Consider the following 24,812-nt stretch of genomic DNA (forward strand, 5'->3'; position numbering starts at 1 on the left):
GACGGAAAATGAGCACTGCTGGCGTTTAACGCCTCAGCATAATGCTGAGTCAGCGACCGTTTCGCTTTTGCGGGGACACACAAAATTGTGCATTATTTTACTTTTTTATGTGTGTTTTCATGTATTTTTTTGGTTTATTTGTTTGTAATTGTGTATTTTATTGTATTTGTGTGTCTTCCGTATTAGTGAAAATTTGTCTTCTTTTTTTCTTTCTTTCCGTGGACCATTCAAATGCACTCAACATGTTTTACACGTGTATACAATGAACGCTACAGTAACTAATGAGAAAAGATAATTATAAGATCGCATTAGTTATCACTGAGAAGCCACGGCAATGAATCCTTTGGCCAGTTTGCGAACGTATTCCTTGCGGCACGTCATGTCATCAGCAGGCCGGTTGTAAGACACCCACTGCGGCTCTTCGGAGAAAATACGCTTCAACTTGATGTAATTCTGGAATATTCAAAAGACAAATGATTAATAAATGTATACCTACTTTGTTCTGATCACCAAATAACACAGGTACTTAAGTATAAGGTAACTCAACGTGATTACATCGCCCCTTAAATAACCATTGGATACTATATAGATAGGTAGTGCACCAGAGTTGAAGTCATGCACTTGAACATGTCGTGTAATGACAGCAGGATTTTGACATTTAGGTACTCATTCATTCTCCTTCTACGCAATTAGCTCTTTTTGTAGCTGTGTGTGTCAACTCTCGTGGCACTACCTATACAATACACGGCGGCGTATAGGTAGTGCCGACGGGCGACGGCGTGAACTAAAAGATTTTTTTTTGCTCACCCACGACACGACCTTATCATAGCTAAGCTTATGCAAGATATTCGTGTTCATGCAGTTCCTTCACCTCCACACTGTAAGAACACACACACATTACACAAATTACATAATTACCACGAGATACCGATAAATGAATTTTTGGTAAACAATATCGCGGTAAAAGTTTGTATGTTATATTTTCTGGGTTTTTATTTAAAGCAATGAGATTCATGTGCTCGGCTTGGTTTGAGGTTTACTCGACGAGTTTAAAAAAGTGCAAAATATGTCTTATGTTCACAGTGTGACCTAAGTATTGTGGATTATGTAAGTACTTTTCTACTTACAGTAAAATCTAGGGTGAAACGGTGATAGATGCCACTTGGTAGGATGATCATGTCTCCTGTGCGGAATTCAATGCGTATCCATTGATCGCTTCTGTCGCGTACATCGAAGTATCCTGAACCTTCGAGCACCAACCTGGAAGACAGGAAAATAAAGCCCAAAGGCATATACGTTATAGTAGTATATTAGTAGTTTAAGAGTAAATAGCATAGCCTAAGGTATAAAATATACCTAAACTTGGAATATTCCGTACAAAATACTTAATCCTTAGAAAAATATTACTTAATTTTGTCCGACACGCTCTTGGCCGGTTTTTTATGTAGGTATTTTTTTTTACGCTAGGGGGATATCTATGGGGATCTGATATGGGGCTGCACTCCATTGCACCCTCATCGCGGCACTAGTCTATCTAGTTACATTATCTGTAGTAGACATCTGTCTGCATTATCTGTGGTAGCGAGTGTAGTTCGCTCTGCAGGGCTACTACGAAACTCGTAACTCGAAGTTCGTTTCGTACCGTCTCTCTCGCTCTCGTTTTAAATAGTGTAAGTGTCAGAGGGACCGCACAACACGAACTTCGAGTTTCGAGTTTCGGAGTAGGCCTTCTGTACCTGTACTCACTCGTGGCACCCCTGCTAGGTTAGCCCGGCTAGTATGAAATTCGCAAATCAAAGTTCGTGTCGTACGTACCGTCAGCGAGACGGCAAGATAAAGATACAAAGATCGAAATTTTGCACTTCGTATATAGGGCTAGGTTAGTTATCATACCTGATCTCCTCATCAGGGTGAAGATGCTCTGTATAGAACGCCTTCAGCCTCTCCTCATAGTCGGGCAAGCATTCCTTCAGAATCACCAGCTCATCTTCATACTTGTAGTCTCTTTCCTTCTTTATCTTGTCCAGAACGCCATCAGTTTCCAAGGTGTCTATGTTCAGCTAGAAGAAATTTAAATAAACCGTCATAAGCACGACTTTCAGTAAGTACAACCTTGTCGAAAACAGCCATCTTTGTTTTCATTAAAGGAGCCACTTCCAAGTTTTTTGTTTATGACTAGCGCAATTATCAAAAATCTAATGAAATTAGGAACAGGGGCTACTACGAAACTCGAAAATAGAAGTTCGTATCGCACCGTCCCTTTCACTCGCGTATTAAAAGACATAAGCTTCAGCGGGACGGCAACATACGAAGTTCAAGATTTGCACTTCGTGGTATAGGGCCAGGTTGGGCCAGGTATGGGCCAGGTCCATAGGTAATCAAAAGGATGAGGTAGTTTAGCTATCGAGCAAAAGATGGCGCCACCAAACATTAAAATTAAAGAAGATGAAATAAATGTTCGTTGATATCCTTAAAAGTTAGAACCATCTCTGCGAGAACCGCTAAGTAATGCGTAATTTAGCTCATGACTTTACAGCGACGGGAAACATCGGAAGGAAAACTGCACACACCTGCGAAGAAATTCAAATGTGAGTGTGTGAGAATTCTCAATCCACATTGAGCCCGCATGAAACTACGGTCCAAGCCCTCTCGTTCTGAGAGGAGACCTGTGCCCTGCAGTTGCAATTATATAGGTCGGGTTGAGAGAACAGCCAGTCAGACATACGAAAGCATTTATGTCCAAGCTGAAATGGAGATACTTCGCCCGCGCTACGCGCTCTTTAATTCGATAACGTTATGTAATATAATAAAATAATAGATTAATAAACGCATAATAGGTAAGCACTTACTTTAAAATATTCAACACCGGTTTTCTCGTACAACTCATTCTGAGAGATGAACTTGGGCGGATACTTGTGGTGATCCAACCGAGGGTCGTTCATCTTATTATCCATGTACCAAGCTTTAACCATTTTGTGCCACTTTATAAAAGAAGCTACTTATTTAGAAATAAACACGCTTCAATCACGAAGAGAAATGATCGACTAAGCTTGACTTTTGACGTTCTTCTTTGGTGATAAGATAGATATTTATTCTGTCTCTCATATACGTCATATGAAAAACATTGCCAGATAAATAATCTTGAATAAACGGCATCGATCCGTATGTACAATCACCAGCACCGATATCTGACACAACTAGCGTGCATAAATATCTGATACGACTATTTCTAGGGCCGGAAGGACGTGTCAGATATTTTTGCACGCTCCGCTGTGGCAGATATTAATGCTGGTGACTGTACCATCAGCCAAATAAATAACGGGTGTGGCCTATAATACGAGCAAAATATTAAAACAGATCGCCCTCGTCAATCTGACCAACATTCGTTCAGCGACTTTTAAAAAGGAGTCTTTGAATTTTCCTTTTTTCATACAAATTAAATACTGCTATCAATGTACGCCATCCTAGAACACAACTGACGTCGCCTGTCACGCTACAAACATCAAGCATTTTGCTTTACATTGCTTCTTCGAATAAATTAAAAGTGTAATAAAGTTAAAAAACTAATTATTTGTAAAAGTCACTGAACGTTTTCAGTTTGACGAGTATGATCTATGTTTTAATTATTTGCTTATATTACAGGCCACACCCGGTATGTGTTTGCATGTCACAAAACAATAATGCCAAAAGACGTGTGCATCAACTTAAAAGTTCGATTTTAGCGACATATTAATTTGATAGGAACTTGTTTAAAAATTGATAGACCACTTATTTGACTGATGGTACCTAACAATGTACAGTCACGAGCACCATTATCTGATACAACAAAACGTGCACAAATATCTGATACGACTCTATTTCTAGATGGGTCAGATATTTTTGTACACTTCGATATGGTGAATTAATGCAGGTAAGTATAACTGTAACAGGTTAAAAAAAATCATGATCGGTAGGTATTTCCATACTTTCTGTCGGAATAGCTATCGTTTTTGCTCACTAGATGGCGCACTGTCGTAATTAAGTGCTTCAGAGTGTATTACGTAAAAGTTTAGATTAAATCATATTTTTAAAACACTAACGTACCATAAAAATATCAGAACCACAGTGTGCTAAGTCTCGTTTGTTCGAAAAAAGGAAGGACAAAAAACTTTCAAAAGACAAATGTCTCAAACGACAGACTTATTGCTAACGATAGGTCCATAATTATTTCAGTTGCAAAATATTCACAAAAAATTCTAATTATAATAACTGTAGCTACCAAAAACTATGAATTCATTTGAGACCTAGCTACTAGCGCCATCTACGGCGAATCCATTCGCGATGCCCTATTGGCTCTGTGCACGACATCAGCGCCACCTAGCGTCCGTAACTTTTTTGGCTCTGATGCTCTGAAGTTTTTAAATTTCATCGCGACATTGTGATAAAAATCAAACCTATAACGTATTAATTTTACAAAATTACTGTGATACCGTGATTTGGGAGGACAAAAGGTTGTGAATTCATTTTTGGTCATTAAAATTAAATGAGGTAAGTAAAATTTAAACAAAAAGTGTGTTTTATTTTCGTTATGTCAGGATTTGTTTACTTCATGTTTAGTTGTACTTTTACTGTAAAACGAAAAGATAAAGCTATCTTATTGGTTTCTTTGAATAATAGTAAAATTATATAATTGTTCTTATATCGCTAGTTATAAATTAAATATCGTTTTCAGATCAAAATGAGTATCATTTTGAAGACCGGTTTTGTGAGTATCACTCAATATAAAATTTCAACCACAAACCGTTTCATAAGGAAAATTGTTGCTGGACATGTCCGAGGTGTAGAAGAATTAAGAACTAAACAGGGACAGTGTTCAATAATTCAAGCTCGCATCATAACACAAACATCTATTACTAAAAAATTAGGTAGTTAAAGTCTATACAAATTGCTTTGTTAATGACAGATTCATATGAGTATGACAGATAACAGAGCCAGAACAAGAAACTTTTGGCCACCATGAGCGCTGCGATAGATTTCATCACCCCCACCTAGTACTTCGCACCCTCCCAATCTCCCAATAGTTGTAAAATTTAAGTAAATGATCTGTGCCTGTTTTCATGTTCGTATAGATAAGTCGATGTTCCATATTCGAAAAATGACTTAAGTCCCATATCAATTTTGTGCGATACTACATAAACATAACATACTTACGGTTATTTCCGTACTTAAGTTTTTTACCTAAGTTGTATTGTATTTAACGAAAAGTCTGCTCGCAAAAATATTTTTCAACAACTCAATAATTAGGTACTTACATCGAGAAAAGTCGGAATTCAATAGGAATAAGACAGCACCCGAAGTGTCAATCAATTAAGTTTTGTATTAAATGAGTGACGTGACATTTACATATTCATTTAATTAATACTTCACTTGCTAATTGAGAGAGCACGATAAAAACGAACTTTTCGAATAAAATACAATGGAAAAGCATTATGCACTACAGATGTAACTGGTTTTAATAAATCACGGTAGATATATTTTCAAACTTGTGGTACAGTCGAGTTCATAAACTTCAGAGCAAAATTTTTATCAAAAATATCTGAACACAACTCTATTGTCAACGGCGTAGAAGCGTGTTCAGATATTTTAGATCAAATTTTTGCTCACAAGTTTATGAACTCGACTGTACTACCGACGATATTTAAGTAGCTCTAAGTTACTATAATGTGGTTTGACCTATCGCCTCTCAGACAGAGGGTTGTGGGTTCAAACCCCGGCTCGCACCTCGCGGAGCACGAAGAATTTGCGCGCAATGATCGTGAGGAAACCTCACTACCTGCGAAGTCTCTTGTCACTCCCGCGTGAATATTTGACGTCGCATTCTTACAAATTCATCTGCGCGAGCGCGACGGCAAATACGTCGCATTCTTACAAATTCATCTGCGCGAGCGAGTAAGTAACAGACTCATAGTGAAAGGTCATTGTACGAAATTCTTCCTGCTCCGCGACCGGACTTTACCAACTAATGGCGAATATTTAGCTGGAAGTAGGTACCACATAACTAAATTTATTTTTATACAATCTGATGACATAATTAGTTGTTAGGTACCTATTATTGTTTTATTATTATTCTTGCTATTACCTCGTCATTTATAAATGAAATAGGAACAGTATTGCGTACAATCTAAATATAGAGTTGAGAATAAAGAAGTTAGAGTTGCTCGCAATCGACGGATACAAGTGGCGAGTTGTCGTTCATTGTGGCGTTCTAAGGGGGAGGCCTTTGTTCAGCAGATGATGAGGACGAATATAGAAACAATTGTCATTCCAGTAAAAATAGATTTAATCCCATTATTACTAATATTACAGTTAAATGTGTTTGATAAACAAACTAGATATAATGTATCATTGATTGGGGTTATCCTCTGTCTACTTCAATAAAAATATAATTATCCTAGCACCGTGATAATTTGGATCTGTTTTTAAACGGTGCTCTGTACACTATACTGACTACAGAAAATAAATATGGCCACTCACTATGCGACACGACAAATAATAAAGGTTAGGTAGTTAGAAGTGCCACATCTGCAGAAACAGCTGTACAAAATTAAATACAAGGTGCTAATTAATACTTTGTTGAAAATCTGAAAGAAGTTTGTTTAGAATCGAGAGACATTTACACTACTTATACTTTTTTAAGTATAGTGGTGGTTATCCAGCAGGTTGCGTTTTTTTAAATTCCTCTTTTACCATGCCCAGTCTAAAAAAATTACAAATGCAACATGCTGATGAAATGTCACAGCAAGGATTATTGAGATAGCTTAATACTGGCCGTTTTTATGCCAGTTTTGATTTTCTTAAAAAAAGTGCGAAGCGCAACTTACCGATCGTGCAATCAGTGAGTTCAGCAACTCGAGCAAAGAATTCATTACTTTATTAAATTACTAGCTTAAGCCCGCGACTTCGTCTGCGCGGATCTAGTTTATCGCGCGGTGGCGCCCTCTACCGGAATAAAAGGTATCCTATGTTGATCCTTGGGGTTCAAAATATGTATATACCAAATTTCATCAAAATCGGTTCAGTGGTTTCGACGTGAAAGCGTAACAGACAGACAGACAGAGTTACTTTCGCATTTATAATATTAGTAGGGATTTTAATATGAAAGAATATTTAATGACTGATTAAAATCCTGTGGTCAGATTTTTAGGTAAATTAAGATCATTATTTTGCAGTTGTGGCCCCACTAAAGTGAAAATTATTAAAACAATGCACTGCGGCATTTTTTTTTAAAAAGGGGAAGTAATTAATTTCATATGTACCCGTGTACGGTAAAGATGGTTTACAATAGGGAAGAATTGAAGACAACAATTAATGATCTCGCAATAGTGCAAAATTACAATATTCTCTCAGCTTAATTATTTTTAAATAATACAGACGATTTACGCAATTTCATATGTTATTTCAAATCTAATTTGAAAGTCTTATTCTAAGGTTGATATGACTATTTGTAGTCACTAGAAATTAAGTAGTTATGTCCCATGGATCAAGCCATGGAATACAATGGGCTTTCTTGATTCACGACTTTTGACAGTTGGAACTGAAATTATTAATTAAAGTCGCGGTATGTGTTTAATACATAACTGTATTTTTGTGAAATAATGACGTTAGCGGCGTAAAGTGATCAAAAAGTTATGGATAAGATACATCGCGCTGTCATCGTTCATCTACCATTACCTCTCATATTTCGTTTTCTAGTTTTTTTTTACCGTACAACGGCAATACCTACTAGACACTGGCAAAATTGTCCTCCAATGGACAGAGCCATATTTTTCTAAAAAAAGAAGTTATGGATAATTCGTGTAGGTAATCTATTGTAAAGATGGTAGAGTTACATGTCATTTTCGAGCACTTTAGCTACTAAGTGATAGCTTATTACTTGAGTTACGTGATAACTTTAGTTACTTGATCCGACATCGTATACACCTGCCTGGAAAATCATTTTTTAAAATTTGAAACCAAAATACATTAGAAAAAACCAACAATATGCAACAAATTTGATAAAAAAGAACAATGGACGGATGGTGTCAAACACATTAATAATACAAAAAAACAAGTTAAAAATACAATACAATAAATTAAACATATTATGCTTCGTATAACAAAAATTAAAAGTTACAATGGCGAATTATTCCTGTTGCTTCAGGATATTTTTTTGATTCTATAGAGGTAACAAAGTCTATACAACTTTAAATCTGTAGCTCAATAGTTTTTTGGTCAGCTAACACAAAAGGTGGCGGATAGTACAATTGGGTTTATAATAATACATATAGTATTCTTTGTCTATTTATTTTCTATAACAAAATTGCTAGGTAATTTATTCTGGTTAAAGGGATTTAGTGCTTCATCACATAATATAGGTAGCGTAGGTACATACCTAGGCATTATGTATAATGTCCACTGATGATGTTATAATCCTGTAGGATAATCTCGTCAATCCCGTTGAATACGAGTATGGTTTTATTACTGCAATAGGATTCGATCCCACATCGTAAAAAACAAAAATATCCTTTTAAACACATAGCTGATAACAAACAAAAAGTAAATGATACCATCGAAAGGGTCAAGACAAAATTATGAACATATGTCAAAATTCATTGATTTATGTAATTATGCGCTAACTTAGGCAAAATAAGTCGAAACTGTTGATCAAAACGAGATAAAAACTCAAAGTCCAAAGGTGCTTAAAGTTAAGAGAATCTGCCTTATTTCCTTCAGTGGTTATTCAATCGAAATAAGCCCATCAAGTGCATGTTTAGGTAAAATTAGAAACATTAAGAGCCTGCGCTAGCCGGGCTTGCACCTGCGTGCGCGGGTGCGGGTAAAATCCATGCGCACGCGACGCGCGCAGTTAGCGTTTCTCATACTATTTTCCAATAGACGTCCACTCGCTCCGTGCAAACCGCGTCAGCTAGCGTACACCCTAAATGTCAGCAGTGCCGTTTGTAAGTACTTTGGAAGAAGGGGTTACTCTTAAAGCTTACGAATACCACGCCTCTTAACAGTACAATGATATAATTGAGATCATTAACACATACTTAAGCTAATTAAGTAATTGAAACACTGGGCAAACATACTTTTAAGGCTAAAGCTAAAACTAAACAATAAATTGTATAAATTATTAAATAAAATTACCAATTGTCAATGTTACAGTGGATCTAAATAAAAGATCGATAGAAATTAAATATAGTGTAAAAGCGGTAAGAAACGATATCATAATTATAAAGATAATCTAGGATAAATCATTACAACATAAACTTTAAAAATAATTATCACAATATGTACTATTTACAGAAGTGTTGATAAAACGACAACGACTATAAATTAATTATTATACTAAGTCAAATAGTCCACATCGATTAAGAATAAGAAAACTCACATAATTTTAATTAGATCAAGCATTTGTAAGTAAATTTGGGGTTTAATTAACAGTCATTCGTTTAACGAACCAGTGTCTCCACATTCATATCCTCATTTCAGCTGCGGTTAATGTACGCTCGTTATTTGTTGACCCGAAACGTTACGGATTTTGCATAAAGTACATATTCCGGGCCGACAATACTCGGGTGTGCATTGACTGCATTCCTCATTTCTTTATTTAACAAGTCAACATAATTTTCACATAACTGCGATGCAACGCGAATTCGCGGTGTTATGTTGTTATTACTGGCTTATGAATGAATACACAAAAACTTGAGGCACAAGTATTGCGTATTACATACCAGTCAGTGTACCTATATTCTTGCTAAGCAGCGTAGCATCGTAGATAAGTGTTTTGGGCTTGGTGATTGGCGAGTACAAAGTTCCTACGAAATTAATGACACGAAATGTGAATCTGGGGTACTGTCCAGTAAGCCGAAGTGGCAGCAGCTTTAACTGAAAGCTACAAACATCAGTCTCTTTCTAATATACTGATGAGAAAGAGACATATGTTTATAACGTTCAAAAACGGTGACATAGGGGATTGAAGCGTTTTTATCACAGTTAAGAATTGTTTCCTTTGTCGTAAGTTTAGTGTTACATATACACATGTAGCAACATAAACTTAACAATTTATTTAGTATCTGCTTACTGTGACCAAAACAGTGGCTGCACACAAAATGTGATGGAAATACTATAGATTGCTATCTCTTTTTTTTGCGACCTTACTAAGAATAACAATTGAATTGTTAATATCATCTCCTAAATTGGCTGTGAAGTTGAGGCGGGCGGTTCATTACCATCTTAATAGAAACTTAACTAAACTACTTAGGTAAGGAGTTAAAGTTCACGTTCTCACTTTGGAAGAGTTCTTAACCGAATAGTTAATTTCACATCGCTAATACTAGACAGGTTCACGTCACGTCTACTTAGGGATTACAACTTAGTGTGTTTCACCGTGTCAGTCCAATAGTTCTGAATCGTCATGGCTTCGAGAGAGTTCAGGAACGAATCGTTGTCGAGGCTGTACATCTCCTCGGAATTGTCCTGGAAAAAGAGAAAGAGACCGTTATACAAAAAAAGCTGATGTTAATGCTGATTGTTGAGTTGATGAGTAAAGTAATGTAGTAGAAAAGGACAACTAGTTGAATGAATGTCACAAGTAAGCACGCCTTTTTGGCAATAAACTTACTAGCGATGAACCTGTATCTCACCTCACTAGACGGAAAATGCAGATAAAGTCAAAAGTGTAACTCAGTGATTCAGTAATAGCCTTCAATCTAGCTTTGAAGAGCCCTAAATTATATCTATTCGGAAATATTCCATATTAGGAAGGATGAAGCTAACCGCTTCAGGCCGTCAATGGTTTGCTAACACGTGAAGATGCTCTCCCCATCTGGATATCAATTTATAAGCCAATCCGAGATCGTTATTTTAACCTCTTTTCTATCTTTAGGTTGTTTCTTTGAATACTCTACATCTACAACTGCATTTAACTGTCTCAAAGAGACCTATGATATTTTTAAAAGCGACAAGGTGTGTGTGTGTGTGTTTTGAGTGCACTTCCTTCTAATGAGGCTAAAATATAATAATAAAAAAAACATTAACTCGTGAAGAAAATGAACAATATACATACCCGAATAGTGCTATCGTCAAGATATCCACTGGAATCAGGATTGGAGCACTTGTCGTTCAACGTTTGGGGCTTGTTCAGGTACCTCCGTCTGTAGAGTACAAACGCGGTACTCCCTGCGAGGGCACTCAGCACCAGCGCCGCGAACGATATCCCGGCTATCGCCCCCGTGTCCATCCCGCCGTCGCCCTGATCTATCACCCTTCTAGAAGATTCTATGTTCGATGGGATCCGAGTCTGCAGAAAGTTCTGCGTTTCTAGCGATAGCGGCTTATCAGTCACTATCCGGCTCTCAGAAGTCCTCTCTACAGTGTCACTCTTAATAAAATCTGGCCTCGTAAGATTCCGTTTCTTTGATGCAAACGTGGAGTTCTGAGCTTCTGTTAAATTACTGAATAGCAGAGGAGTTGCTGTAGTGTTTACTTGGGTATCGTTTACGGGTAATTCTGTTTTGGAAGTGTTTTTTGCTTCGGTGGCGTTGAAGTTTTTCAGGATCGGGAGAGATGGGTCAGAGATTTCTTCGGTATCATTGGCGTTTTCTGTTACATTTAGATTTGGATGTTCGATAAGTTCTTCTGTTTGGTTCTTAGTAGAATTGGCCAATGGAGGCGCTTTAGTCGTGGATATTGGTGATGTTTTGGTGAAGTACATAGCCCGGCCCTGCCGGGTTTGGTCTGGATTGCGGTGAGGCTCCTCTTCGACGTCGGTGGTGATGTGTTGCAGTTCCTCGGACTGTGGCGCAGCTGAACTGCTGCTCCCTGGAAAAAGCAATGAGATCACGTGAGTTTAAGAATCAATATTATAATGCAGTTCAGATCACGGAATGGACCGTTCGTTTCTCTGTAACAGATGAAACTGACCGTTGTTGGATACGTAACGGCTTTCAACGTGCGTGTTAGTTGATGTTATTACCTAATTAGGTAAAGACTGATGTTTGTAAATAAGTCTTTTGAAAAATTTTAGCAATTGTCGGTTGTTTCGTGAATGGAACGAACATGGATTGCTGAAGTAAGTGAGATCTCTTTCAATAAACTCCGACAGTTCGTTCGCACAGAATAATAAAAACATTATACATTTATGAGTTCGCGTGCGTTTCGTCCAGTTATAGACGGGTCTGCAAAATAAACAGTAGCAAAACATAATAGTGCGGAGTTTGTTCAACTTTACTGCAGCCAGTATTGTCTAATGCACTCGGAATAAGCATCACTCACATTCACCATTTTTCCATCTACGGTATAGAATGACATTAGAGAGAAAACAAATGTGATCTTGTGCGTTAGGATAGACTGATGTTTAAGGGAAATCGGGGATTTTGGATAAATTTAGCGATAAAACTTTAAATGTTGGAAAATTCAAACGACAAAAATGAGTAGAAAAAGGTTTCTCATTTTCCAAGTTCATTAAGTAGGGTTTTATACTGAACAGATTAACAGTAACAAAACAGGATAAAATGTCTGATCCCCGACAAAACCATTGTTTCAAAAACAAAGGGTTCTCGATACAAAGTCTTTAAAAGAAAGCGGGTATTATCCCTATTCTTTAAAAGATCTTTGCATTAAATCTTGTAAAACAAAGGAAGGGGCTTACATTCTGTAAAGTTATTAGGGACGTTCACGAAGAAAGAAGGAATGTTCACGAAGTTTGTTGAGGAAAATTATTTATTGATGTTAAGTAGTCGTTGGGCGTTAAATCCTAAATAATATTGTAAATATTTAATACGCTTTCATGATAAAAGTGATCACCGATTGTGATGAAGTTTGGTATGGCGATTCTTTGAGAATCAGATATAGGATGTTATTATTCGTAGTATAGGATACTTTAAAAATAATTAATTATAATACCTATAGGCAAGAATAGCCGTAGACTTAATTGATGCGATTTTGGGGGTTTTAACCCGTAGAAAAAATATATTAAAATACACACACACACACACACACACACACACACACACACACACACACACACACACACACACACACACACACACACACACACACACATTTTCGTTTTTATATATAAGGTAAGTTAATGTTATTGACCAATACATTTTTCTATTTATTCGTAAGTATGTCCATAAAATAATCAATAAATAGTCCTACATCTCGAGGAAACTATTTTATATCCATTTGGGGGCTTTTTTTCACTAAAAGGGCAGATAGGAAGGTCGGCCGTCCAAAGTAGATTACCGGGAGCTAGTTTTACCACAGATAAGGCAAATTGAGAATGTTCACTTGACTTTGTACGTTTTTTTTTTACTTTTAAAGGTCTGCTGTTGAACAAAGATTTACTCTTCTTTCTGCCACTCGTTTCTATTAAAAGCATGCTTTTGCTTATGCCACTCAACAAATGACTGACTGTATTTCCTGAGGCGGGACCTTTTCACTCACATATACAAAATTATATATTATTTAATATTTTGTATTTCAACTATTTTTGTAAATTATGTGTGTAACTATTATGTGTGTGTTGAATAAAAATTCTTTCATTCATTCATTTATATTGTCCAGCATTTACTGAGCTACATAGAAACACTAATTTTGGACCACGTTTAAAATTACACCCTGTATATTTAGCTCGTCATCATCATAGCCTATATACGTCCCTCAGAATGAGAGGGCTTGGGCTGTCGTTCCCACGCGGGCCCAGTGCGGATTGGGAACTTCACACACTCCATAAAATTGCTTCGCAGGTTTGAGCACGTTCTCAGGATGCTCTCCTTCACCGTAAACGTCGTGGTAAATGTCAAAAATAATTTCGCACGTGAATTTCGAAGAACTCAGAGGTTTGCCCGGATTGTGAGTGGGTTCAACCCACGATTCTCTGCTTAAGAGACTACCAAGCAAACTAATAGACTACTAAGGCTTAGATCAGCTTAATCACTTTCATTGTAAAATAATCATCGATCCAATTCAATGTTTGAAAATACGCTCCATCGATACTATAGACGATTCCGCCAATATCGACGTTTAAGACACCAGTAATGGATAAATAACCGGTGTTTGTTAGCTTCGGTGTGCGTTACTCGGATGAGAATGTAAAATAGAAAATAATGATCGTATTTTGTATCAATAACCATTATTTGATTTCTAATCCATTAGTTCAAAAAAAGTTATGTATCAAAACGCAGGCAACAAACGGGTTTCACGTTCCAATGACTGCTAGTTTTTTGCCAGCTATACAGTTTTTTGTAATATTTGAATGTTTTATTCTAATCGAATGGATATAAGCAATGGATATCATGCTTGAGCTGGTTCTTATTTATCTTATGCGTGTGTTAAAACTTTTTTTAAATATAAATACTTACATATAGATAGAGGCATATACTTAAACAAATATACGAATAGACAGGTAAGTATAGTAAAATTAAATATCGAACGAATCGATATATTAAAACGTCGAATGTTTATATGACCGAAAGTACATTTGACACAATTTTTTTATACGGTTTAATAAATTATTTACTAGCACGACCTGGAGTAAACTCAGTAAAATATTAAAGTAATATTTTTTAGTGCTTTCCACGTAAAAGAGATTTTTCTTGGTACTTCAAATTTAATTAGAATAAATAATTTACAGCACAAACGTGACTTATCTTCTTCAGTGGAAATGGCTCGCCAAATACTTTCAAAAACAATAACAAAAAACGTACTTTGAAAAGGCCAAAGTCAAACAGCAATTTGATAATTGCGAAGAAATAACTTCTTGGAAAAGTTTTAAAACGATAATTGAATTTCTAAAAATATGCTTCGTTTTTATCATAGAACGAGATACTTACAGCTTCAGGAACAAGAAACGTTTAAATTAAACACATTTTACAAATAGGGGCCCGAAAGTAATCTACATCTGATGGTTCTAAACCAAATAGGTATACATTAATTCGTTCTGACGCCTAAAAGGGTACGTAAATGTACACGAATTAATATCTTTCCGTATTTTAGGTACGTAATGTCAGAATTATTCACTTGTTTTGCGCAAACATAGCGGCCTTTTTTGCTTGAAACGTTTGAAAAAAACTCACTCGGCATAGCTTTATTCATCCTTCGGCAAATTGTGCCAGGGATTGAAAGGAACTAGGTAAGTATACATATATCTCAACTTCTCATATGTCGAGAGTGTACGTGCTATAGATGTGCTATTCATTGTTGTAGCTGTACTCAAAGTTGGAAAAGGAAAGGATCTGGGGTCAAACTAAAATATCATGTATGTGTGGTTAATAGAAACTTTGACGGGGTTTTTATTAATTACTACAGGGCGACAAACTGGACTTAAATTAGAACAGATGTCGGCTTTTTACTCGACTGCCTGAAGGAGGGTTATGTTTTTCGAGCGTATGTATGTATGCCCATTTCTTTGGTTCTCACTGCAGCCTAAACGGTTGGACGGATTTTAACATATGAGGTATCAATTCTTCATAACTGTCGGAGTGACATAGGGTATATAATATTTCAATATGGCGTCTGCGAAAAAAAAAATACGGCGGAGGAATAAAAGAAAATATCTTGTGTTGTAACAATATGGGAAAGTATCAAATGCTAGCTCATAATTAGGGTATTCTAGATATATATGGTTTATAATACTTTTAACATACAATTTTCACAGAAATATCAAAAAGTATAAAATAAAATATTAAATTAAAAAAAACGTTTGCCTTAAAAACTAAAAGGAAGAAAATAAGTGAAGTGGTCTAGAACTCTGTCAAGTAGCTAATTTAAAGTTCAACAGTCGGGACTCATTCAAATCGTGACCAGCTGAAAAAATCTTGGTAATGGGTCCCGACTGTTGAACTTTAAATTAGCTACTTGACAGAGTTCTAGACCACTAGACTTATTTTCTTCCTTTTAGTTTTTAAGGCAGTCGGGTTTTTTGATTATTGTCCGTGTCGTACTGGTTTAAAAGGAGAGGTGCCACTTCAACCTGCGCATCCTATGAAAAACTCTCGAATTCGAACTTTTTTTACTGACATTGCTAAATGCAAGCTTTTCAATTAAACGCAAAAATACAAAAGGAAGTGAAGGTAAGTGTGGTGAAAAAGGACCCAAGTATTTGATAATAAAATGATTAAAATATTACAAACACAAATAAACTATCTCTAGGATCCACACGGCCATTGCCTCTTCATCATCATCATAATCATCCAAGCCTATATACATTATACATCCCACTACTGTACAGTACTGTACAGGACTCCTCTCAGAATGAGAGCGCTATATTTATAGAGAGAGACGGTTATATTTGAGATTTAACCAACATGCAACAGTCTTTTAACTCTCGATATTCTCGTAGGGTTTCCACCGGCTAATATTAGGGCCAAACTTAATTACCTCCGCGGTCAACCGTGCGCCAGGGACCTTGGGCTTATTGTGCGGTACGTAATTATTTAACGTGCCTGTGTGCGTACCTTATTTACTTAGCTGGACGACGTGTAAAGAGTATTAGAATAGAACCATGTAAAAAGACAAAGAAGGCAAACGCAATGTTCTTTTTACGGCAGAAGGGTTGCGTGGTAACCCGATAAGTTAAAATAATTCACTGTTGAAAGAAGAATAGTCTATGTATGTAGAAGTTTAAATTCGAAGTTTTTTCGAATTATTAGATCGAGTTATTGGGTGTTACCACACAACCCTCGAACTCTGATACTGAAAACATTATGATGTGGTGTCAGATGTTTGTAGCAGCTGGACCTGTGTGAGTTTGACATACTGGGTGAGGCCTTTAACATGAGCAACTAGGAAACAAACATAGGATCGTACTCGTCAAACTGAAAGATATTATCAGTGACTTAAAAAAATAGCTTTTTTTTATTTCTATTAAATTTTAAAGCCATTTCCAAGTTGTTTAAGCAAAGTTTTTGATGTTTGTTTCGTGACAGACGATGTGAATGGGGCTCTAGGATTTCGAACATTTATGTACTTTATTATTATTATTTTTGCGAACTTATGGTTTTATTTACATTGAAAAAAAAAATCATACTTAGAAATTTAATATGTATGAAAAATGAAAAATCGAAAACTCCATAATTTTTAAAAGTCACTGAATTTGTTTTGTAATGTTATTTTTTATTCTACTGACAAAAGAAAAAATACGTGTCCAATATATTCTGATTATCTAGAACTGACGGACTATATAAAATATTTATTTTTTTACTCAAGAACCTACCCAATTACACGGGCGTCAATTCAGTTAAGATTTGTATAATTTTCTCCCATAAACAAAGGAAACGAGGCGAACTTCGACGATATTTCTTAGAACAACCTACAGCCGAGTTACTCGAGCTTACCCGGGTAGTTACTCATCTGTTCTGTCACATTACGTGTAAGTACCCAGCGTTATGACTATAGTTTAAGGGGGTTGCTCTTTCATACAAACCTACGGACAACGCGCATAGCTTCCACGGACATGTTTTCTTAGAGGATTTTTTGAGAATTATAAATTATGGATATGCTCTTCAAGTCCAAAAAAAGTAACTTTATTGCATCAAAAGTGCAGCGTGATGCAGTAAAATGTGTACAACACATCGCAGCGCGCATCTATACGTGAGTCAGTGTTCAAACGTTATTTCGTGTGGTCACGTTCACCTTTGGGATAATTTGCATGAGTGAGAGATCAAGTTCAAGTTGGATCATATGTGTCGTTACGTTAGTCAGGTAAAAACCGGCCATGTGCAAACCGGACATGCGCTTAATTAGTAATTTAATTTATCTTTTATTATTTGCTGTTGTAGCATCATTACGGTTGTTGAGAGACAGCTGCGTGACAAGCAGGCAGACGGGCGGACAGTGTAGCGACAAATAATAGAGTACCGTTTGTCAACCTTCGGATACGGAACGCTAAAGTTACAATAGAAAAACAATTAACTGGGACTCTTATTTGCGACAGCGGGAAACAAGAGTAATTTGCAGTGGTTCTTTCTTACTTGAAGGAAAAATCGGTTAAGTTCCAGTCGGAATTGCGACGTTTCGCCCTAAATACATACCACTGCAGGGCACAGGTCTCCTCTAAGAATGAGAGCGGTTGGGCCGTAGTTCCCATGCGGGGCCAGTGTGGATTCAAAACTTCACACGTCCAATTCAATTTCGTCGCAATCTTGTCGATAACTACTTATTGCCATGATCCTTCAAAACCGTTCCTCGCGAATTCAAAAATCTCCTTTTAGTCGTCATTCCTTTACATTTAATGTTCTTTATTTTATTTAAAGTTTTCGTAGTTTGAAGATTTCAAACGGCGAAAAGTTCTAGAGTCTGAGAGAAGATTGGTACCTACCTAATTGTAAGATGGGTGGGAGTCGTAATTGCCTGCTTTGCACAGTCGAATTGGATTTTAAATTGAAGCGTTGAATTAAAGTAGAGAGCACGGCCGTAGGTATACTTAATCAATGGAGTAGGTACTTATGTGTTCATCACTAATTCACTATCATCATCATGATACTACAATCACATTTTTAGAATAAGTTTTTTTGTTATCTGTACTTATTTTTGACTTGTCTTGTCATTGAACTTACACATGTATACCAAATATCAAGTCAACCCGACTGCTGCCGAATGTTGGAATAAAGAATAGTGGCCTATGTGTACAGTCGAGTACAAAGATATGGACTTATCTAACCTTTTAAAAAACATATTTTTGAGTGGTTCGAATGGATACATATTATTGCACTTGCCTGTTTCTCAGGGTCGGAAATTATCAATATAACCATGATCATTAATTATTATCTGATAATTATCAGAATAATTATCCGGTTACTACCCAATAATATCACAAGTAGTGAACTTAATTTATCATGTTCGGATAACACATAATCGACGTGACGCCGAAATAGTATGCACTGTATTACCCGCTCTAGAATATAAGCTAAAGACTACGTATAACATTACTCGCAAATATGGATGGACGTTATTATAATTGATAATTATTAGTCCGTAATTATCGTAATAATTGCCTGGAAGAGATCGCTCTGAAGCGATAAGGCCGCCTATTGCTTACCTCAGAAAATCTCTATGTATATACCTGTGTTTTCTGTACCGCTTACTGTGTTGGTGTTCAATAAAGAGTCATTGTATTGTATTTTAATTAATGTTGATAATTATCCCGTATAACCCTGGTTATTCTCGAGATCATTCAGCACATTATACCTGTGCACCGAATTGAATATAATTTACGAGGCAAACATTATAAATATAAAGTAATACAATAGATCGTTTCATTACATTGTCGGTACAATTTTATTGTTCTAACACAAAAGAATATTCATCATCATCATCATCATCAGCCCGAAGACGTCCACTGCTGGACAAAGGCCTCCCCCTTAGAACGCCACAATGAACGACAACTCGCCTATCATTTTTTATTTGGGGGGGGGGGGTTTGCCATAAAAAAGAATATTGGTTCTATCGTATTCTATTCTAAGCACTAAATCATAATATATGATGATACATAATAGTGGATACTGGGTTAGTACCCAGGTCAAGTATCGAAATAAACATTGCTACAAATTGATTTTAATCCTACGTCACACTAATAAATATATCCCACTAATATAATGAATGCGAAAGTTTGTAAGTCTGTTTGTTTGTTTGTTACTTCATCACGTCTAAGCCGCTGAACCGATTTACATGAAATTCGGTATACAGATAGTTTGAGTCCCGGGGAAGGACATAGAATAGTTTATCCCGGAAAATTGCATAGTTCCCGTGGGACAGTGAAAACCGAAATTTACGCGGACGAAGTCGCGGGTAACGGTGAGTATATTATAAATGCGAAACTTTGTGAGCGGTGGCGTGAGTGTTGGGTTTGTTACTCCTTTGCACCTTGCAGCCATTAAAATGGCTGGACGGATTTGGATGAAGTTTGGTGTGTAGATACTGTCCTCCACGTGTTATTGACAAAAAGTGTTTTGGTTTCATAAATAGATGACCAACAGACAGTCGAACAATGAAGAGATGACACAAGGTATTTTTCCTTTTCAGGTAAGTAAAGAATTCTGAAAATAACTTTTTATTTTAAGACAAAATACAGTGAAAAACCTTTAATCTTAGAACCAATCACTTAAAAGGAAAATAAAATGAACAACAGCCTTGAGTTTCGATCAATAAAAGTAATCAACTAACGCACTTCTTGCAGATTACGCCACCTTGAACTCACCTCTAATGTACTATTATTAGCTCGTTTCAAAATCGCACTTTACGTACAGCTTCGAACTTCTCCAAATTCTCATAATGTTTAACAATTTAATTTTTTGCCCAAGAAAGTAAGTTATTTTTATATTAATTCAGGAGATTGAACTTTACTAAATTGTTCATTTAACTTGAACAAAGGACTTAGATTAATATACAATGGGAAATTTAAAAGTCATGAGATTTTTTCGCGAGTATTCGCATTCATAAACTAAATTCACAAGATTTTTTAGGGCCTTGTAGTGTTACAAGGAGCCTTTAACGTTTCCGTCCATCCGTCCGTTCGCTGCTTAGCTTAGATTGTTATACCTAGTGACATCCACGAAGACGCGTGATTTTGTCAAAATTAGACATTGATGACATTGTATTAAGAACCACGGCACGCGTCATCGTGAATGACTCTATCTATGGTGCTAGAAGGCCGTAATTTTGCGTGAGTAATATAATACTTTAAGCACGTCCATAAAGTGAAAACTTTTTTTATGGTATAGTTGAGGAAACATTCACGTGCCAGAGTAGAACCTTTGCCTAAATCAATATGGGATTTTAACACGACGTAAGTAGCACAAAGATTCCAGCCTGGTACGTGATTTAGTTTTTTTCACTGTACCTCCCCCTCCACGTTTTAATTGCACTCACCTTTAAGTAAAACAATATTCTATTACGCAAGTGTGGGGCTAAATAGATAATAACCCCAATACAAACAGTGAAGCCTTTACTGAGCTGTCGTAAGCGAAACCTTACATTACTTAACTCGGTTAAACCGGTGAGTCAAAAGGAATACGATAAAAGTGCTATTCTATGTATATAATATGAGTCAAGGTTAATAGTTTGTCCTATAAAACTGAATATTGCACTTTGCTTGCAGTCCCAAAATTGCATGGAGTTTTATGACCTACCATATTTTTGATTTGCTTCTCCGCTGTCAACCGTGCACCGTGCAAAGTAAAGTTTATAGCTTTGAGGACGAACTCGTACAAGTCGAAACGCATTAGCATTTTGTGAGGGATAGTTGGGCCTGATTGACATATGTATTGTTTTATTTGGAAGAGGAGGAAGGCTGGTTTTGCTGTTAACATATATGTGTCGCACAGATGTAGGTGCGGTATGGTTGGCAGCAGATGAGTTCATTGATATCGATCTCCACAAAGTCTAAATCAATCAATTATACAAGATGTTCATGAATGTACCTAAAACCTCAGAACACCACAACAGTCTTTCTTATTTTGTGTTAGTTTAGCTACTGCATTTATTTTAAAACACCTTACTTATTAAAAAATAATTAAATTTTGCTAACTCAGTAATTGTACTTGATTACTAAGTACACTCGTAATTTGCACTTCAGCCACGGGTTTGAGTTAGTAGAGCAAAAAATATATTAGGTATTTACATTTTTTCTAAGCTTTCAAAACAATATTTTAAGTCCAGTCTCATTAGTACTTTGTGTTCGTCTTGAAGCTTTTGCTATAATTTATTTGAGATAAATTCTAAAGATGAAAAGCGTTAATTAGCCTTAACTTTTTCACAGACGTTAACTTTTACAAAAAGATTTTTAATCAAAAAACGTAAATTAACTAGGTATCTTTTATTAATATGCCAGTAATAAAGTATTTAAAGTGTGAAGTGAATAGCTTAATAATAGCTCAGACTTTCACATAGACTCATCTTTTCCAACTATCTCTTTAAGTCAGGCAAAATTATACACAAAAGCTATCAATCCGAATCGAAAGCTACAATACATTGATACTTTTAGTGATTCAAAGACCGTAGTTATTAAATCATATTTACTCGAAAGTGTATAAATATGGACCCGCGACAGAGTAAAAAAGTGACTCGCTACTATTGATCCTGACTGTCGCAGTTTTATTTATACACTTTCGAGTAAATGTGATTTAATAACTACGGTCTTTGAATCACTAAAAGTATCAATGTATTGTAGCTTTCGATTCGGATTGATAGCTTGTGTATGATTTTGCCTGACTTAAAGAGTTGTCAGAATGATCGTTTGTCATAACCCTTTTTTCTCTGAATCCAATAATTGTTCAGAATGAGGGCTATCGTTTTTTGTCTCACTAGATGGCGCACTGTTGCGTGAGGTTTTTAAGTATGGCTTTCAAAGTCTGTTATTACGAACGCATATTTGCCATAATTAATTTCAGGTATTGCAAAATATTCACAAAATTATTCTAATTATAAATAAACCCGCGTTGCTCACCCAAAAACTATGAGATTTGACATTTCGGAGACCTCACGCTACTCAGCCCTCAGCCCTCATTGTTATAAACCAAACCTAACCTAACCTATAGTTTTCTACAGGTGACCATTTAAAAATTTCAGAATAATGTAACGTTTCAGTGGGAAAAAACGATGATTCGGCCAAAAATTACGGTATGACTAGCGAAGAGTATGCGAACTTTGGCGCTTCACTCTGTCGCATTTACACATTTGTCAATCTTGTACGGCGTACGAGGCTGTAAAACGACGAAGTACAAAAGTGCATCTACTTTTGATGCTGACCCTACAAGTAGACTTTGGCCCTGAAGGGTAACTTTGCCCATTTTGATTAACTTGGTTCAGGAGCCATTATGTTGACATATGATCAGAGACCGTATTTGTCTAACGCGCTGACGTCCGCGATCGCATTCACCATCTCTTTCTTCAATCATCTTATACCGTATGATAGAAAGAAGTGATGTAAACTATTGATATTTGATCCCGAGTGTGTTAGACAATGTGGCCCCTGATTTTATTCTTAAATTTAGGTTATGGCACATTGCCATATGGTTGGTTTCCGCTGACCGCTTACATTTTTTTTATTAGATACGTTGTTTTCATATGGGCCAAAGTTACCTTCCTTCCACTGGGTCAAAGTAACCCGAGCCGACATTACACTGGTAGAACATTTAATTAATTTTGTCAACCACTCGAAAATTTAAATTAGTGACTATTGATTACGGATTAAGATTGATATGATTTAAAAGAGAATAGCTGTCCCCTAAAACGGCATCTTAATTTAGAAATTCCATTGAATTTAATAAAATGTCAGTTATAAATCGGGACTTTAAAACCGGTCGCCATAAGATCTTCACACAATATCCAGTTAAGATTCTATCCTCAATCCTCATTTAACTGTGCATTTCAGTTGTCACGACTGAACTCTGTGAGGCAACTGCCCTTTGCCGTAAGTAAAGGATATAGTAGTGCCATTTCACGAGAATATTAGAATGACGCTTGCTCAATGATAAGAGCTATAGTATTCCTACCCAGCAGAAAACAATAAATAAATAAATAAATATCACGGGACAATTCACACCAATTGACCTAGTCCCAAAGTAAGCTTAGCAAAGCTTGTGTTATGGGTACAAAGCAACGGATAAATATAATTATATAGATATAGATAAATAATTAAATACATATTAAACACCCAAGACCCGAGAACAAACCGTCCCATGCGACGAAAAAGGTTGTATGATAATAAATGACCAAATTGATTTTATTGTTTTGTTTTATTAAGCTATTCTCCAGCTTCATTTCTGTATATCAATTATTTCTCAAATCCAAGTACTTTTTGAGATTTCAACCCCTAAAAAAGTTCCATGTGATATGAGCTCGACGTAGAAAGTTATACATCTCGATAGAACTTTACACGCCGGTCGCCTCGCCCCGCGGAGGGGCGCGTGCGGGGTTCTATCGTCAGTCGTCACCGGTCTTCGCGGGAGATGACACGCTTTATTACTTTATGTTATTTTGGCACGTTTTCTTTGGTGTGGGTTTCTTTATAATTTTATGTTAATTTTGTGGGGCATGAATTTAACTCCTAATAAAACGAATCGTCGCTCCAGACGACTTATAAACTTGGCATTAGACCAACGAATAAACGAAGTACAAGTGAAATTAATGATTTAATTACAAATGGTCCAACAGAGGATAGTCATCATGGTTCAGAAAGACGTAATTAGCTATTTCTTCTATTTAAAAAAATAATAGTGAGTGTGTTTTTATGTTTTTACGGTTTAAGTGCTTCTGCCGTTAGATTCCGGAGTAAAAGGTAGCATATTACCTCTTAGAACTTTATTTATAGTAAATCAATATAAACCGGAAAAAAAATATTCGTAACGTATTATGATCTTAGCAATAAAAGTTTTATATAGATTTCACGATCAGAAAAAGTTTTAATAAGCACGATGTATATAGTTATGTACCATTAATCGATGGAAACTAGATAGAATTTCAGAGTTGTAAGAGCACTTGTAACCATTTACGCCGGAACAGACACGCGTTGTCGAGTTCACTTGTGCATATGTCACCTTCTACGGAACTCATTTAAGTTAACACCGTTTACGTCTCAAATTTTATTTTCTACTTATTTTTATGGAATAAAATATCATACATACATACATATGAGTGACGCTTTATTCCCTGTATGGTAGGCAGAGACAATAGAGCGCCATACGCTTTTATTCTGACATAGTTCTCTCGCTTCATCCACATTCATCACTCCTCATACATGCTCGACGCTTTCGGGTACTTCTAACCTATATAGCCTCTCTTCAATA

At 36.2% G+C, this 24,812-nt stretch overlaps 2 protein-coding genes across 2 annotated transcripts in view; both read right to left on the reverse strand.

The window, feature by feature from the left end:
* Nucleotides 1-6: 6 nt before the first annotated feature.
* On the reverse strand, nucleotides 7-3,069 carry Adi1 (acireductone dioxygenase 1). The gene is made up of 4 exons (XM_074101223.1): nucleotides 2,850-3,069; nucleotides 1,894-2,060; nucleotides 1,128-1,260; nucleotides 7-453 (listed from the first exon to the last, which is right to left on the reverse strand). Exons 1-4 carry the CDS (start codon nucleotides 2,970-2,972, stop codon nucleotides 316-318), a joined length of 561 nt encoding a protein of 186 aa, XP_073957324.1. The 5' UTR covers nucleotides 2,973-3,069; the 3' UTR covers nucleotides 7-315.
* Nucleotides 3,070-6,301: 3,232 nt separating this feature from the next.
* LOC141438310 (uncharacterized) overlaps nucleotides 6,302-24,812 on the reverse strand; it is a gene marked incomplete in the record, with an annotated part of 83,106 nt that continues 64,595 nt past the window's right edge. The window contains 2 exon segments of the mRNA XM_074102141.1: nucleotides 6,302-10,500; nucleotides 11,090-11,844. Of these exon segments, the coding sequence (XP_073958242.1) occupies nucleotides 10,390-10,500; nucleotides 11,090-11,844 (866 nt within the window).

This window comes from Choristoneura fumiferana, chromosome 18 (genome assembly GCF_025370935.1).
Source record: "Choristoneura fumiferana chromosome 18, NRCan_CFum_1, whole genome shotgun sequence".
Lineage (NCBI taxonomy): Eukaryota > Metazoa > Arthropoda > Insecta > Lepidoptera > Tortricidae > Choristoneura > Choristoneura fumiferana.